An 18,792-nucleotide genomic window follows, 5' to 3' on the forward strand; every position below is an offset into this window, starting at 1 on the left:
TCCATAGGTAATAGGTTAACTTCTTCCTAGAAAAAATATTATCGTAGTAATAAAATTGCTTAACTACATTAAATAGATAGGTGATTTGTTATCAAATCAGTAAATAGCTAATGACCTAAGATCAATTTATTTAAACTAGAAAATAATTTATATAGGTAAAAATCATCCTGTTATTAATCATCTGTTATTAATCCCCATTGTCATTGATTATTTTATTAGAATTCTTTAAGAATGGAGTTAAATTTTATTAATTCATTCTACAACTATTTATTGTGTACCAACTATGGACAAGATACTGCGCTGAATTCAGGAATACAAATACGTGAAGGAAAGCGGGCAGTGCAGAGGGTCTACAGGAAGGCCTGAGGGTCTGGAGCACATAGGTCCCATGACTCACAAAACCAGTAACCAGTCAAAGACCTCTGTCAGGACAAAGCCCCTCACTGAGCAAAGGGAAAGAGAAAGTCTGGTTGAAAATGGGGTAACAGAGTTGGGAGATCACAGAAACTGAGCCCTCATATTTTTTAACACTGCCCAAAAAACCAAATAGGAAACTGTAGAGCCATTAAGAGCTATTCTGCATCCTTCTTCCTCCTAAAATTTCAGAACTAGTTTCATGTAAAGGTGAGCGACAGAAAAGAACAAAGTAAAATCCCAACAGAAAAGAAACAAGGTCAAATCCCACACAAAGTTTTTAAGAGGAGATGCAGAGTGAAGAGCAGAATATTGTCCTGAGAGACAGTGAGAGTGTGTCAGCCGGTCACGCCCACCAATTGGGTGAAAACTAAAATAACTATTCCAAAGGGAACTAAGTTATTAAGAAATTTCACAAGTACAAATAAATAACAACGGACATAGTCTTAAAAGAAATAGACAGTGAAAAGAAAGAAAATTCTAAAAAATGAAAATAAAGTAAGATAAACTAACTTTACCCAACTTCTAAATCAGTCAAGAGAAGTTGACCGATTTAGAAATTAGGTAAAGAAAATCCAATATATGTACACTAGAAAGCCCGTAAGAAAAACATCAAAGCAAGAGAATGGAGCAAATACTAAAAAATTAAATTCAGTACAACTTTCCTGACATAGCATGCATATGAATATTGATCAGAAAATGACCATCACCAAGACATATTCTAATAAAATTACTAGATTCTAAAGAAAAAGAAAAAGAAATCCTTTGGGCATCTGAGCAAAAAGATCAATTCACTTATAAAGGAAAAAAATAAAATCAGATTGTCATACGCTTGCCCATAACACTTTATATCAGAACATAGAGTAAGACATTTAAGATACTTGAGGGGGAAAAAATATGAACCCAGGACTTTATATCCAGCCAAACTCATTTTCAAGAATCAAGGCCCCAAATAAACTGTCACTGAGCAAGAATTCAGTGAATATTTTTCCAATGAGATCTTCCTGAGAAATTTATACTAGAGAACAAGCTTCAAACCACCAAAATTGCTGATCAGACATTAACATAAAGACTGATAATGAGTATTAAGTGTGTGTGTGTGGCATTAAGATTACATGAGAATTAGGAGAAAGAAAGCATAGTATGAAATGGCCCTATGTGTCAACAATTTAGATACAGGATTATTGGAAAAATTTGGCAGGAGAATGGGTGGAGCACATGAAACTATATTTGAGGTTTTTAGTGATCACATTCGTGGTGAAACTATTGTTATTCTAAAATTGTGGTGTGTACAGTGTGAGCTAAAGCAAGGGAGCTATTATGGAACATTGTGATTCTGTTATTCTCTGCGTTCTTGCGAACCAGTGTAGAAAAAGGGCAACACAGATGTAAAACAGAAAATATTAAGTAAAACTCTGTAGTTCTGAAATACCTACCCTCTTAGCAAATTTAAGTCTACAATATAGAATTATTAGCTGTGTTCCCCAGGCTGTACCTGAGATCCCAAGAATGGATCCATCTTGCAGAACTGAAACTTCGCACCCATTTTGGATAGGACAAAACAGAAGGTTAAACAGTCCAGTGGTACAGAGCTGAGCAGAGGGGTTCAATAAATATTTACTGGAATCATTCACAGTGATATGAGGGGATGCTGTGTGCCAAAGCCCCACAGGGGTGGGAATGGTGGAGGAATGGCTTGAGTCTTCATACAAGTCTGACCAAACCCCACCTGACTTAAAGCCAACTTCCTGTCTGCTCTGCACGTGCTGAGTGTTGGTGCAGAAAAGCAAGCAACTCTACTGACGAGCTTCCTCTAAATTCATAATCGCTGTTCAAATGGGCTGTTACTGCTGCCCAGCAACAATCCTGACTCCAAACATTCCCTCCCCTTTATCATTCATACCTTTTCTGCTCATCTCAAATTTCCAGAACCTCCTTTGTCCGCACCCGGGCCCCAGCACTCTGCCCTCATCCTGTCTAAGGCCTCACCCTCTACTCATCCTGTAGATCCCATTCCCTCACCTACTCACAGCGTCATCAGTTGCCATCCACTTCTCACTCATTCCCTTCAGCCTACTAACATCCTGTTATTTCTCCATTTTCAAAAATCCCTTTACAGTCCCACAGCCCTCCCAGCTGCTGTCCCCCTGTCTCTGCTGCCCCTTTCAGTCAAACTCCTAGGAAAAAGTGTCCACCCTCACCTCCTGGAACTTGTCTCCTCCAGTTCTCTCTTGACTCCACTCCCATAAGGCCTCTGGCTCCATGACTCCACTGAAATGGCCCCTGTTGAGATCGCAATGGCATCTCCATTTCTAACAACAGCCAGTGTTCAGTAATTGTCTTATCTGCAGCCTTTGACACGATTTATCATGACACATACACCCTCCTTGAAATACTGTGTTCCCTTGCCTTCCAGGACACCTACATCCTTCTCATTTTCCACCTGCCTCGTAGGCTGCTTCTTCTCAGTCTCCTTTGCTGGCTGCTTCTCAGCATCCCCACAAAGGTTAGGTAATTGCATCCAGTCTCATGACTGTTGAGATAACATAGGGTCGTATTGTCAAATCAGACTTACAAGAATCGTAGATGTGGGTTTCCCCGGTGGCGCAGTGGTTGAGAGTCTGCCTGCCGATGCAGGGGACACGGGTTCATGCCCCAGTCCGGGAAGATCCCACATGCCGCGGAGCGGCTGGGCCTGTGAGCCATGGCCGCAGAGCCTGCGCGTCTGGAGCCTGTGCTCTGCAACAGGAGAGGCCACAACAGTGAGAGGCCCACGTACCGCAAAAAAAAAAAAAAAAAAAGAATCGTAGATGTAACCCAGTGTCAATCTTTACTAATAACTTCCAGGATGCTGGTAATGATGAGACACAGACAAAATACAGGGAGGGAAACCCCACCTCATTTAACACAGCTATGCATGTCCTTTCTCAGCATATTGGGATGTACTCCAGGCAAGAGTCAATACATGAGGGTCTCTGGGAAGTTCATGGAATGATCACTAACATGAAGTCTCTCAGTTATATAAACTGTCTCATCATTCTTCACTTGATGAAATGTCTTCATTATCCCTTAATAATTGCATAGCTTATGACATTTTCAGAGAGCCTTACCTCATAAATTCATATATTCTAGTTTACTGTAAACAAACTTAGACCAAGTGTTTCCTGCTAAATGCATTCCATAGATAACTCTTTCTAGTAAATGCCATTGTATATAAGTACCATTAGCATATTTACAAGGGGATTTGACCAACGCATCTTTCTTTTTTTGCCGGGGTCAGAAATATGAGAAAAAGGATAGTAGGCCTGATGCTAATAACCCTTTTCTTTCCAGCTCTACGTGCACCTATGACTTCAAAATCGGTGTCTACAACCCGCAACTTTCTCCTAAATTCCAAAGCCATACATTCAACTAGCCACTAAACATTTTGACTTAGTTGTGTAGGAGGTTTTCAAAATGAATATGAGCACAATAGAAATAATGATTCCTTTGCTCAACTCCCTAAACACACAGACACACACACACATAGGCACACACGAATACACACACACCTTTCTTCTTCCAAGTCTCCCCATCTCAGTAATAGTCTCTCCTGCCCTCTGTCTTCTCGGAGAAAAACATTACTTCCTGCTTGATTTCCTTTCCTCTCACACCATGTATCCAACCTGCTTAAAAAAATTTGCGATTTCTACCTTCAAAATATATCCAGAACTCAACCACTGCTCCATCCCTACCTCAATCACTGCTTTCCTGATTCAAGCCACCACCATCTCTCCATGGACCTTGCTGAAATAACCTCCGACCCGCTTCTCTGCTTCCTGCTTCCATCCTTGTCCCCACGAGTCTATTCTGAACATATCAGCCAGATGGCTATCTTTAAGAGATTAGTCATATTGTGTCATCCACAGCTCGAAAGTCCCCAGTGGTTCCCAAGTCTCTCAGAATAACAGCCAGAGTTCTTATAAAGGCCTTCAGGGATCTGTACATCCTGGATCCCCATTAACTCTCTGACTTCATCTACTATTACACACCCACCCCCACACACACACATACGCCCATTCACTTTACCTCGGACACACTGGCCTCTTCGCAGGACCTCAAACAAACCAAGCCCATGCAGCCTCTGGACCTTTATAATGCTCCATATTCAGCCAGGAAAGCTCATTCCCCCAGGTGGCGCATGGCTTGCTTTTCTAATCTCCTTCAGATATTGGCTTAAATGCACCTTCCTCATAAGGCATTCCCTATTCCCTGATCACCTCTTTAAAATTGTAATTCCCGTCTTCCCCAGGATCTGTCTCTTCTTAGTTTTTTATTCTCCTCCCCTCTTGTCACCATCTGAAATACTATACAGTTTAACCTTTCAGTATTTACTGTTCTAGTCTTATGGATGAGAGCAGAGATGTCTGTTTTGTTTAGGGCTGTATTCCCAACACCCACAGTAGTGTCTGGCACATAGTAGGCGCTCAGTAAATGTTGCTTGAATTAATTAATTGTCAGATCCATTTGAGTTGATCTGAGTTTAGAAGAGAATATGATCAAATAATGCAAGGAGAACAATAACTTAGGGCTGCGACAAGGAAGACTTTGGAAAGTGTGCCGTGCAATTTGAGGTTTATTCTGCAAGCTGGGGAAACAGTTAAAGGGAATTGAGCCAAGCAATGGCACAGAGGAATGAAGTCAGGGATAAAAGAAGTCATGCTTTAAGAATAAGAATAGGGCTTCCCTGATGGCGCAGTGGTTGAGAGTCCGCCTGCTGATTCAGGGGACGTGAGTTTGTGCCCCGGTCCGGGAAGATCCCACATGCCACGGAGCAGCTGGGCCCGTGAGCCATGGCCGCTGAGCCTGCGCTCCGGAGCCTGTGCTCCGCAACGGGGGAGGCCACAGCGGTGAGAGGCCCGTGTACAAAAAAGAATAAGAATAAAGATGAAAGGAAAATTTTATTCTTAAACAGAAAAACAGTAGTCTGTCTTCGTCAAGCTGAATATGCTCATTGATACCGTGTGGGCTGCTAACAATTACCAGGGGTGGAACACTGAGACCTATTTTCAAAACGGTTTTAAAAATTCGATAGACTCTTGAAGAGAGGCATGAAAATATACTCTTTGATGAGATTGATAGTGATGCGTTGTGAATGTCCATAACTTAAAGTATAGATATGTTCTCTAAAAGTTGTATGAAAAAGTCTACTAAATGCAATTGGTAGTAGTATTTTAAAAAATCAAACTTGGAAAAATCTATTTTTTGAGGGTAAATTTCTAGAAATTTGGGCCTCACTTATCTGTTTTGTCAGCTGGGACCGGGAGACTTTCTCTAGGTTGTACCACACCTTACCCACCACCCCCGTTTTTACAGAAACAGACTAACAAGAAAACCCCCGAACCACCAACTATTAACATTTCGGTAAAACAGCACATCTTGGTGTCTGTATTATCACTTTGAAAAACTCATTTTCTCTTTACAGTACAACCGGTACCAGCAATATGGTGCCGAAGAGTGCGTGCTGCAGATGGGGGGCGCGCTGTGCCCCAGCCCGGGTTGCGGAGCAGGGCTGCTCCCTGAGCCCAGCCAGAGGAAGGTCACCTGCGAAGCGGGCAGCGGCCTGGGCTGCGGGGTGAGTACCAGCCACACTCCTGGCTCTTGACCGTGTATTTGTTTGCTTTGGCAAATTGGCTAGGATTGCTTTATTTTCATTTTCCGTTTGGACTCAGACATCTTTGATATATAAGAAAATAGATTTTTAAATTCTTAACAGGATACCATATATATCTACATATATATATATATATTGAAGGGGAGGTGAGATCTTCTGCTGTAATTGCTATCCAGGTGTTTACTCTAAGACGTGAATTACTTGGTCAGCCTTTTAAACTTTTCTTCCAGTGCTCAGCTAATTCAGAGCAAAAATCTGTGATTTCTTAATTCAGGCATTAAGTAGACAGGAGTGGAGGAGAAAGAGAATTCCTCATCTTAACGTGATGTCTTAGTAACATTGTTTGCCTAAGTAGTTCAAGAAATAAAATGAAGATTAATATGGAAAACTTGAAATGTTATTGTCGTAAAAATCATTTTAAATCGAGATGAACAAAACTTAATGGTGCCTCTTAGGGAAGCAGAATAAGAAACATGGAAAATGTTTGTTCTAAGAGGTCAAACCAATATGACCTAGACAGCTTCTTGAATGGATCTATGGCTGCGAGCTGACGGCGAAGGGGTGAGGGAAGCATAAATCAAATGCAAGTAGGCTGACTAAATTATAGGTTGAAATGACAAATGGATAATAATCCTGATATTAAATTTCATGCAGGCCAGAAAAAGAAGTGTATGTGCTTATAAAAAGGTTATTGAATTGTGATGGGAAAGTTTTTCTTTTAAAATTGCAACTTCATGACGAGTTTTGTGGACGGAGGGGTATGGATGGCAGAGAGGTTTACCCAAGCCTAATTTTTGGCTGAGCATTGTGATTTACCTGTGCATAAACTGGCATCTGTCACCCTTGGTAAAGCTCCGTATCGGTCATGGAGTGCAGCTTAACGAGCCCTGGGCTGAGTGATAAAGCAGAGTAAGTGGAAGGTGAGAAATAAAGAGATACCATGATGCCTAAGCAGAAGGAAATACCTCTGGATTAATAATGGTGATTGCATTAGGATAAAAACTCAAGTCATGTCTACTAGCCTTAGAAATTATGGAAATCAAACTCCACTTCCCAGCTTTAGTCATCATCATTTACTGTATAATCTGCGCCGATTGCACGTGGCCTCAGCAAGCTGCCAAATTCTGGGATCAGAATTTCTAGCAAATGTTTTCTTTTAAAATGAGTTACAGTAGCTTTTAACTAATGGCTCAATTATATGCTTCTACCTGCTACCTGCTCCTGTTGTTACATTCTCTAAAGCTGGGGCTTCCTTTGGCCCATCTTCTGCATTCAGTTGTTCATCTTGCACTAAGAATTTTGAAGGTTTATGTAATTTAAGATTTGAACATCTTTCTCTTCCCTTTTTTACACAATGTGACATTATAAGTAACACACATATTTGAGCTCCAAATCATGGAAAATTACCTTGGAAGTAAATTGAATTGCTTTAAGATCTTTGGGTTAAGAGAGTTTGGGGGCAATCCTTACCTCAAGGAGAATGGTTATCTTCAGGATGTTTCTTTGGAAGTTCTAGGCAATGTGTTTTATTTTTATTTATTCTGTTTTGTTACTGCGAGGGTGGTAGGGGATGCTTGTTGTTTCATATATTACTTATCTATTGCTGCATAACAAATAAGCCCAAATTTGAACCTTTTAATTAATAAACATTTTTATCTCACAGATTCTGAGGGTCAGGAATCCCTGAGTAGCTTAGCTGGGTGGTTCTGGCTGAGAGTCCCATGAGGTTGGAGTCAAGCTTGGCTGTAGTTAACCCAAGGCTTGACTGGGGCTGGAAGATCCACTTCCAAGATGGCTCGACCACGTGACTCTTGGCCAAAAATACCTCAGTTCCTCACTGGCTAGTGGCCCTCACCACAGGCTCTCTTCTTAGGCTACTTTGTCCTCAGAGTGGTAGTTAACTTACCTGGAGCAGCTGATCCAACAGACAGAGCAAAGATAAAGCCACAGTGACCTGCTCTCCAAGTCTGTACACCACCACTTCTGCTGTATTCCATTGGTCAGTACTGAGTACTAGATCCAGCACACCCCTCAAAGGGAAGGAAATTAGGCTCCATCTTAAAGGAAAGGGTATCAAGGAACACATGGACATATTTTGAACCACCACTGTTTGTAATTTGAAGAAGTTGAAAAAAGAACAAAGAGAAATGATTTTCTAAACTATGCACTTAACTTGGTGCTTTCTTTTCCCTCCCTGCCTTTTATGCCCCAATCCCCATAAGCTTTTTCAGACTTTTTCAGCAAACTCCCATTGCTTTGCCTTCTCAAAAGACATAAATTGACCTCATCATTGCTCTTTTTCTTCAAATCCTCAACTTTCACAAAAGGATGCTAACCCAACTTACATGCCTTTGGGATTCTTGTAGTGGTTAAAGAGGAGATTGGGTTGCATGACTTAGATCCGAATACTGGCTCCATCTACTACCAGTGGTCTTACTCTTTCTGTGCCTCAGTCTCCTCAGCTCTAAAATATGCTGTCTTATAATGACCCTTATAATGACCCTGTATGAGACCATTATGAATATTAAATGAACTAATGGATATAAAGTGCTTAGAACAGTGCCTGGCATTATGTATATATTTATTTAATATTTAATCAAAAGCTTAATCAGTATTTATCAAAAGCTCACCTGAAAGACCTAATATTCATGGAAAATTAACTACAGGACACTTGTTTGATCCTCTCTTCCAAATATTCTAAAATATACCCCCTGAATCAAGCCAGATCTACAGCAGGGAATTAGGTACCTAGGCGTCACTATTTTAGCCCTTCAAAGAATTGCTTTCCCTACATAGTAATTTGGTGCCATTTGTTTATATTGTGGTCACTGTACAGGGAACTAGATATGTGTGGTTCAGGACATCCCAGTGGGCTTTTCTGTGAGGAACCACGGTGCCTATTCCAGGTTTATTATGCTTGTCCTGAGGAAAGTTGTCCTGGAGGACATTGCGAATTATGCAACTACTAAGGGTTCCCCCTGAAAGCTGACTGCTGGAAAACCTAGAGCCACATTTGTGGGCCAGCTACAGCGTAGAAATGGGCCACTAATAGAATGGATTTGGAAGCTTATTTCCTGGCTTCACTTTTGTACTTCTTTCTCATCCCTTTTCCTGGTACATGCTGTTTTGCTGTGATTTGTACACCCTTGTAAGCTGGTGGTCTTCTCTGGATTTACGGGTGGTAATGGAAAGCTGCTATGTGGAAGAAATCGTGGTTAGTTTATGTCGTTTCAGAGGCAGAACAGGGCCCAATAAGTAGAAGTTAGAGGAAGATGAATCTCTGCTCAGGGTTTGCTCTAGCACCATGGACAGCAGCCACAAAACAGGCTGCCATGGGAGCAGTGAACCCCTCACCCTAGACAGTGCTCAAGGAAAGTAACTGACCGCAAAGCCATGGAAGAATCACAGAGTCTTGGACGTGCTTCTCAGGCTGTAATTTACAGGTTTATTGTCAGGTATCTGTGAATCCACCTGTGCTTAATTCGTCCTCAACTGGCAACTCTTATTATGTGGGTATCCAAGAAATGCTTGATGTTACAAAAAGGATCTCATGCCTAAAAATGGTTGAGAACCAAATTCCCTGTCATTCACAGAATTTAAAAATTCAGCTTTCCAGGTACATTGTGAGGTACCCATGGACACACAGTTTTAGAGCTGAGAAACACCTGTGTACTGAGCTCCAAACTGTAGAGTTCTAATCTCATCAGTCAGCCCACCACTACATGCCTGGATGGTCCCCCATAAATCCATGATTGCTGTCGTATATAGTTTCCATCTGAAGACACAAACTTCAGCATTTTCATTGTCTTTGGCTCCTTTAAAATAGGTGCGAAGGTTAGTATTTATGACTCGCGTATTCAAACATATAGTGTTATTCCCTGGAAAATCAGATTAGCTAGTCCTTTGCTCCCCTGTGTCACTAGTTACCCATAGAGCAGTGTACATTAGCTAATAAAGGAAGCTAAGGATTTCCATTTAAATGATAATATCAGGGCTTCCCTGGTGGCGCAGTGGTTGAGAGTCCGCCTGCTGATGCAGGGGACACGGGTTCGTGCCCCGGTCTGGGAAGATCCCACATGCTGCGGAGCGGCTAGGCCCGTGAGCCATGGCCGCTGAGCCTGCGCGTCCAGAGCCTGCATGTCCGGAGCCTGTGCTCCTCAACGGGAGAGGCCACAACAGTGAGAGGCCCGCGTACCGCAAAAAAAAAAAGATAGTATCAGTCCAGCTAGGAAAGGCCTGATAGATGTGTGATGGTTGCAGCAAAATTTTTACCATTATAAAGAATTATTCGAGCTTAAGTGCCACCTCCGAGGGTTCAAGTTGAAGTGTTGCACTTGTTTCATGCCTTCATAGTCTTGTCCTCAGTAAATTCATGTATATGGAGTTCAACATTCATTGAATGACTGAGTGAATGAATGAATGAATCTTAACAATGTAGAAGTAATATGAATACACTGTGACTTTTATTTTCAAATACTAATCATCATTTACCCCAATATTAGAATTACTTACATTGCCTCAACAAGAACTGCTTCAAAAAATATAAAATATGCAGTGTTTTACTTGTACACGTAGTACATAATTCAGAACACCAAAATATACTAAGTTCAGAGATCCACGAAAAGTCAGGTAGGAACCTGAAAATCCTGCAAAAATTATAGAGTTTATATGCCCTATTGAAGGCCACACAGCCAAATGAAGAATTCAGAACATCTGATATATAAAATGTCTTAGTCTTGGGAGCACTGAGATTTTTGTTTTGACACAGCACAGAATATTTTTACATGGATAAACAGAACTCAGCAAAGAATATGTTTTGGGATCAAATAGCCTGACCTTACTCTCTGCTAACCCTTGGTCATATTTTTACTACTGCTCATAAAAATATTAATTGATTTCCTGAGGAATTCGTGTTATGCATTATTCTTTCTCTGGCCTTATTGCTATTCATCAGAACTATCTCACTAACTTTTATGGTACCGATGTAAAATGTTGACATGTTTAATACTGGAAAACAGCAACAAAATATGGAATACATTATACTCACTGACCTGGGAATACAAAAAGCTATAGCAATCAAACCTTGTGAGTTTTCTATAAATAAAACATCTTTATCTTATTTGGTGCTATTTTGGGATGTTATATGTCTGAGAGATAATTTCTTAAAATAATACTAGGAATTGAGTAAAGTTTTCTGTTTTAAATTAGAAATTCAGGGACAAGATTTAACAACTGAAAAAAAATTCGTACTCATTTAAATGAAAACCGGAGATCTTTAAAAAAAAAAATCGTTAAACTGACCATTAGTTAAGGAAATTAAATAGAATTTCTTAAGGTATCTGGTAGTCACTCCCTCCTTTAATGAGTAGCATGCGTTGCTCGGAGGCAGATTCATGGAGGAGCTAAGGAAGCATTTGCCTTGGCCTCCTCACTTCCACAGACCCCTTCCAAGCCCTCTTAACCAAGTTGGTATTCTTGCATTGTTTTCCTTGAAGAGCGTCTCAAAAATTGTACAGCCTAAAGTTACAAAGGCTCCATGCAACCTGGATCTAGACCTGTGCAAGGATGGGGTACGAACTGCTACATGCAAAGAATTTTTTGTTGAAAGTACTTATAACGATATCATTAATATATTGTTGAAGATTTTAGTTAAATGAGAGTTTGAGCCTCATTTTTAGCCCTTATATAGGAAAGGAGTCGATGTAGACAAATGGAGATACTTATTCCTTCCCTCAAAGATCTAATTATTGGGTTAAAAACTTAATAAATAGATGGGAAGCCCTTTCATTTCAATATGTGGGGCTCAGAAACAGAAAGTCAGCAGATGGTCAATATTTAATAAGAAAAAGAAAAAGAGAGTGGTTACTTTTCCAATTCTTTAAAAGTATTTTAATTTTATAAAAATGCATAATTTAACTAAATTATGTGAAGTATTTTGAGAACTATATAGAGTTCTCCCTTTTCTCCAAAGAAGAATAGAGATTAAATTCTAGACTCCAGGTATGTGTGGCTTATATTGTAATGCTTTCAAGGAGACACCAAAAAAGGACAGTTATTTTCCATTATGTCTAAATGTGGGTTTGTCAGCATTAAACTCCAGGTTGTAACCCTTCCTTGCTTTTACCTCAACCCCCTGGCCTCTGTAGCATGTTGAGCATGGAATCAAATCTTGTTGACACATTATTTTTGGATATACAAGATGTTCTTTATCAGAAAGTATTTTTAAAAGAAAGTGAATGTTACAAAATGTCAGAAATATGCATTCCGTGTTTATTTGACAAGTGTCCAAAAATCTAATTTAAACACTAAAACTGGCTCATTTACAGAGTGGAAATAAGTCTTGCTAGACTTCCTGCTTGTGAGCCAGCTTGAAGTGCAAAGATAGAAAGCTCTGGAGAGTGTTTATTTTAATTAAAGAAACTGTTCATAAATGTACAAACAAGTTCTGCATAACATTCCTCTGGAAAGCATTTAGCAATTGGCAACTGTTCCTAGAAAGTAGTCTGCAATCTGAAATAGAAATATATATTTTCTAACCCAACACAGAGCCAGTGACCTTTCCATGTGTCTTTAGCTGTTTTTTGTTAAAACAAGGGAAGTATGAAATAATTATACTCTTTCAAAATGATAAGCTCCATCGCTTTAAATAATGTGTTAGGAAATGAATTTTGTGGCAAATTGAATAGAGAAGACTTCTTCAGCTCTACCAGCTATAAGAGAGCTCAGAACATTTTGGAAAACAGGTTTCTTCTGAAGATAACATAGCTCCTGTGCATTCATTTTGATTCTGTCCTCAACTCAGTCTAGGGCTGTGCTGTTCAATATGGTGGCCACTGGCCACAAGTGGCTATTTAAATTAAAATTAAATAAAATTTAAAATTAGGTTTCTCAGTCACAATAGCTACATTTGGGGTATTCAGTGGCCACATGTGGCCTCCAGCTACTGGACTAAACCATGCAGAGAGAGCATATTTTCATCGATATCACAGAAAGTTCCATGGGGCAGAGAGAATAGCTATAAGACATCACCCAAGGAGAAGCATTCACAAACTCAAACATTCCTGTGTCTCACACATAAGTGCTCTGACCTCTTCAATTCTAGTTAAGAAGAAAAATCTTTGCAGCAATTAAAGCAATTTCCTACGTTTAACAAAAAAAATGTAGAGCAGCGTTCTCCAAAGTGATGCTCGTATAGTACAGGCTCAAGGAATGTTATGTGCTAGGAAGAGGGTTGGAATCGGGAACAGAGAGCCCGGGCCAAGATCCGTGACCAAATAGCTTGAAGCACACAGTAAGCTCGGTTAAACAGGGCTTTTTTTCTGTCGGACTTAAAGTTTTCCATATGCAAACATGCATTTGCCTGAACAAGTAGAATACCACAAGCAGCCTTCTTGAGCAAGAACTGCCTTTTGTGTGGTACCTCTTATAAGACAGGTGTTTCATGGAACAGCTTGACTCAGGGACCCAAATCATTTGCTTTATCTGAGTAGCAAGCTTACCACAGTACACTTGGGAAGGAGCTAGTGAAACCCAAGGATCAGAACATTAGACCTACAACATTTTCCTCTTTGTAGAGGACTAATAAAACATGATTTTTAAAAAGGTATGCCATATTTGTCCTAGAGGTATTTTTCAGACTACATGTTTTTACAGTGAAATCTTTTTTATTCTTAAACTGCTATTGATGTATAATTTTATGGATTTAAGATCCACAGAGAAGGGGCTTCCCTGGTGGTGCAGTGGTTGGGAATCCACCTGCCAATGCAGAGGACACGGGTTCAGGCCCTGGTCCGGGAGGATCCCACATGCTGCGGAGCAACTAAGCCCGTGCGCCACAACTACTGAGCCTGCACTCTAGAGCCCGCGAGCCACAACCACTGAAGCCCGTGTGCCTAGAGCCTGTGCTCCGCAACAAGAGAAGCCACCGCAGTGAGAAGCCCACGCACCACAACGAAGAGTAGCCCCTGCTCACCACAATCAGAGAAAAGCCTATGTGCAGCAACGAAGACCCAATGCAGCCAAAAACAATAAATTAAATTAAATAAATAAATTTTTTAAAATACCAGATCACATTAAAAAAAAAAAAAGATCCACAGAGAAGATAGGGTGAAAATTTATGACTGTGTGTGGTTAGTTACGTATTTTCAAATGGTTCCTATTAAATGAACATGAGAGCTTTTTAAACTTCATAGAATAAAGGATATTATGGTAAATAAAATATTTTCAGATATTATGGTAAATAAAATATGTTCACATAGTGGGTATCAATGTATGTCAATCTCACAAAACGTTAACTGTATAGGACAATGTGATCCTGACAAAGGAATCATAGGATTTTTTTTAATTTTTATTTTTATTGAAGTATAGTTGATTTACAATGTCATGTTAATTCCTGGTATACAGCAAAGTGACTCGGTTATATATATATATAGTTTTTCATATTCTTTCGCATAATGGTTGGTTGCTGCTGTCCTGGTTTTCCACATGGTCAGGAATTGCTGCAGCACATTGACAAGAGCGGTCACACTGATGTGAGCCTGGGCCACACCCAGCTGGAACTGCCCTGGGGGGGCCACCCTCACAAAAGGGTGCCGGTTGGAGCCCCCTGCCCGGCGGCCCAAATGGCGGCCCTCTCTTCACTGTCCTTCCCAGAGGCCACTGGGGGCTTTAGAGGATGGGGAGTTCTGTTCTATCTGGTTACACTAATTAGTTTTTAACCGCCCCAAGATTTCTCAGGCCTGCTATCATCGGTGGTAGAAGCCTCACCGAGACACAGTGCGTTCTACTCTTTCGGGCTTGCCTCCGGCTCTTTTCTCGTTAGGGTCTCTCCTGAACGCAAGCCCCCTGAAGCAGTTGGCTCATCCTATATGTTTATCCGGGTCATGATCCCATCATTCTTCCCTGTGCACTGGTTTTTCTTGATTTCCCTTCATGCTGCCTTTACAAAATGGCCTCACAGATCTGATATTGTTCATCTAGCCCACTGTTACCTTCTCTAGTTCTCATCTCGCCTTGCATGGTGTTATATACACTCCGAATTATGAAGTATGATTATCAAAGTAGTTTTCTTTGTTCTCTCATACTCCCTTTTTAAAATTTTTTTTAATTTATTTTGTTGAGGTTGAGTTGATTTACAATGTTGTGTTAATTTCTACTGCACAGCAAAGTGATTCAGTTATACATACATATACATTCTTTTTCATATTCTTTTCCATTATGGTTTATCGCAAGATATTGAATATAGTTCCCTTTGCTATACAGTAGGACCTTGTTGTTTATCCATTCTCTATATACTAGTTTGCACCTGCTAACCCCAAACTCCCAATCCATCCCTCCCCCATCGCCCCTTCTTGGCAACCACAAGTCTATTCTCTATGCCTGTGAGTCTGTTTCTGTTCCATAGATAAGTTCATTTGTGTCATATTTTTTAAATTAATTAATTTATTTAATTTTATTTTTGGCTGTTAGGTCTTTGTTGCTGCATGTGCGCTTTCTCTAGTTGCGGCGAGCAGGGGCTACTCTTCCTTGCGGTGTGCGGCCTTCTCATTGCAGTGGCTTCTCTTGTTGTGGAGGATGAGCTCTAGGTGCCTGGGCTTCAGTGGTTGTGGCTCACGGCCTCTAGAGTGCAGGCTCAGTAGTTGTGGCGCACAGGCTTAGTTGCTCCGCAGCATGTGGGATCTTCCCAGACTAGAGCTTGAACCCGTGTCCCCTTAATTGGCAGATGGATTCTTAACCACTGCGCCACCAGGGAAGTCCTGTGTCATATTTTAGATTCCACATATAAGTGCTATATGGTATTTGTCTTTCTCTTTCTGACTTACTTCACTTATCATACTCCCCTTTTTAATACTATTTTTATTGTGGTAAAATATATACAATATAAAATTTGCCATTTATAACTATTTTAAAATGTACAATTCAGCAGCATCAAGTGTATTCATAATGTTGAATAATCATCACCACTATCAATTTCCGAAGTTTTTTTTTATCACCCCAAACAGAAACTCTGTTCCTATTAGGCAATAATTAACTCCCCATTTCTTCCAGCCCCTGCTCACCTCTAATCTACTTCCTGTCTCTATGAACTTGACTATTCTAGATATAGAAGTGGAATCATAGAATATTTGTCCTTTGGTATCTGGCTTAGCATAATGTTTGTCACTTAGCACAGTGTTTTCAAGGCTCCTCCATCGTGTGTCAGAATTGCATTCCTTTGTGTAGCTGAATAATATTGCATTGTATGTATACACCACATTTTTTTTCTCCCATTCTCTTTTAAAGTTTGTTCAGCTGGAGTAGTCCTTCCTCTCCCTGGAGCAAAAGTCAGGCAGGCTCTCTGACTTTTAGTCACTTGCAAGTGATAGAAAGTCTTAGAGTCACTTTATGTTGTGCATTCAGGCTCTCAATCCATTAAAAATGCCTTGTGTCAAAAAATAAACTTGATGTAACATTAAGTCTTCTCCCCTGGCCCACAAGGCCCAGCCCTTTGCACCATACCTGTGTGCACTTGGCGTAGAAGTCCAAATGGGCTGATGGAGCTCACCTGGTCACTCTGAGGGTTCATCAGCTCCTACCCATACTGTTGACTCTTTATTCATCTCAGATTAAGGTTGACAGGAAACAATAGTAGCTGATTATTCACCTTATTCACCTGAAAAGTATCTACTTCATCTACCTCCAGATCCAAGTTTTTTAATTCCAGTGCTTAAAATTAGTTTGCCTTGAATAAAAATAATGTAACCCTACATCAGTGCCTGTAATGTTTCAGTCTCATTACAGGATCATCACTGCAGACCAAAGTCCCCTGTTCTAACTTGGGTAGCAAAGTCCTAACTCTGTTCCTGTTAGGTATAACAGAAATGAGTTCCTGCCAGACATGTAGCTTATGGACATAATTGCAAAGACTTATCAAGATATGTGTGGAGGATATTCTTTGTAGCACTATTTTGTAACACTGTTTTATAATTGATAAGAACTTGGAAACAGTCAAATTTTCAATAGTATCATAGTGGTTAAATACATTTTTGACATATCTGTATAGTAAAGTACAATATCCTGTTTCAAAGAATAAGGTCAATCTGTGTGCTGATGTGAAACAATTTTTAATACATAGAATTAAGTGAAAAGAGCAAGAAAAAGAAGATCAATAATCATAAATACATAAAATATTTTCCAGAAAGAATTAAAGAAACAGTTAAAGTAGTTGCCTTTGGATAGAGAAAGTGGGGATACAGAGAAGGAAGCTTTTACTTTTCAATGTATAACTTCCTGTGATGTGTGAGGTTTTTAAACTTATGGATATATTACCTTTACTTTTTAAAACATAAGGGATTATCTTAGTTTATGAGCTACATTTTTTATTAATTCAACATATTTTTTAAAAAGTTAGTAATGTTATTTGTTAAAAATAAAAGCAAAGTGAACAATAATTAAATTGGTTAGAATTTCAGACATAGTGTTTCTTTGGGGTTAGACTAGGAAATATGCCCTCCACTGGCAGAGGCCAAGGGCATGAAAACCAAATTGTGAGGCCTAGCTACCGTTCACTCCAAGGGGTGAGGGGTGCAGGTGGTCCAGCTCGGCATCCTTTCAAACAATTAAGTGGCATCAGCACACTCTCCTGTCATACTGTCATACTGATTTAGTTGAATGACATGTTTAAGAAAAATGCAAGTAAAGTCTGCTAGGAAATTTAATTTGCACTCTCAAATTACTTCTATGAAACGTGTCACCAAAAGCTTTGAACAACCAAATGCAAATAAGTGAATTTTAATTATTGTGTAGTTTTTAAATAGTTTAAGTAAATAGTTCCTACGGTATAGGAAAATATATTCTGATGGTTTTTTGCACATATCTGAATCCTGGGAATTTTATTCTTGCAGTGTATTTTATTGTTGATTTTTGTTTATTCTTCGCATTTTTGTTTATACCTATTTTCAGTAAAATTTAGACAGAGTTCAAGGTGGCCCAAACAAAACAAGCACTTAGCACTAGAGTAACATGCATTTCTCACTGCTTGTCAAACATTCCATTGTAAAGGCTATCTATAAAGTATTAGGTCAGTTCTCTACCAACTCCTGGATGGGAACAGGGCTTTTCCTGGTTAAAGACAAATCACCCCTATTGTCAGTGGTCCCCAAGGGTCTATAACAGATCCAGAAACCAAGTGCCTCCTTGATCCCAAGAAATGCAGTCAGCCTTCCTCCTCACCTGCTTTGTATTTCAGTGGGCATCAGGAATCTGCCAGGTGAGGTCCTCAACCTCTTTCACCTTTTCAGCACAGAAAGAATGAGTCTAAGAATAGAACCTTGAAGGCTCCCCCCAGGCAAACCTGACCTGGCCCAACCTGATCTTGACTCACACCTTCCCTATGGGTTGGAGGCCCATAGGATGGATACCTGGAAGAACCACCTGAGCCTGCTACACAGGCCTTTGTCCACCTGTCCATTAAAAGTTTACACTCTAAATAGAGAATAAGATTTTTTTCACATTAATTTTATTTAAGAATTTTTTTCAAGGAGAAGAAACAAAAATCAATGAAGACTACAAGCCTATGGGTAAGGCACAGGCCAAATGTGTAAGCTTTGCCCCACCCGCCCATTCTTGAACCAGGAGCAGAAGAAGGAGAAAAACAAGAAGGAAGGCTTTCAGAGGGAGAGCACACTCTCTGATGCACTCTAGGAAGTAATTTGTCAATTGGACCTATTACTATTACTGCACTTCCA

The 18,792-nt window shown here is 40.0% G+C and overlaps 1 protein-coding gene across 5 annotated transcripts in view; it reads left to right on the forward strand.

Moving 5' to 3' along the window:
• The window catches only part of PRKN (parkin RBR E3 ubiquitin protein ligase), a 1,310,471-nt gene that overhangs the window by 1,109,547 nt on the left and 182,132 nt on the right, over positions 1 to 18,792 (forward strand). For 4 of the 5 annotated variants that reach the window (XM_082633515.1, XM_082633514.1, XM_082633517.1 and 1 more), the window contains exon 9: positions 5,879 to 6,028. In XM_082633515.1, the coding sequence (XP_082489641.1) occupies positions 5,879 to 6,028 (150 nt within the window). Of the gene's footprint in view, positions 1 to 5,878; positions 6,029 to 18,792 lie in introns of those variants that run through there. The other variant, XM_082633520.1, reaches the window with a different exon arrangement.

The sequence above is a fragment of the Mesoplodon mirus genome (genome assembly GCF_964341445.2).
Source record: "Mesoplodon mirus genome assembly, chromosome: 10".
NCBI lineage: Eukaryota > Metazoa > Chordata > Mammalia > Artiodactyla > Ziphiidae > Mesoplodon > Mesoplodon mirus.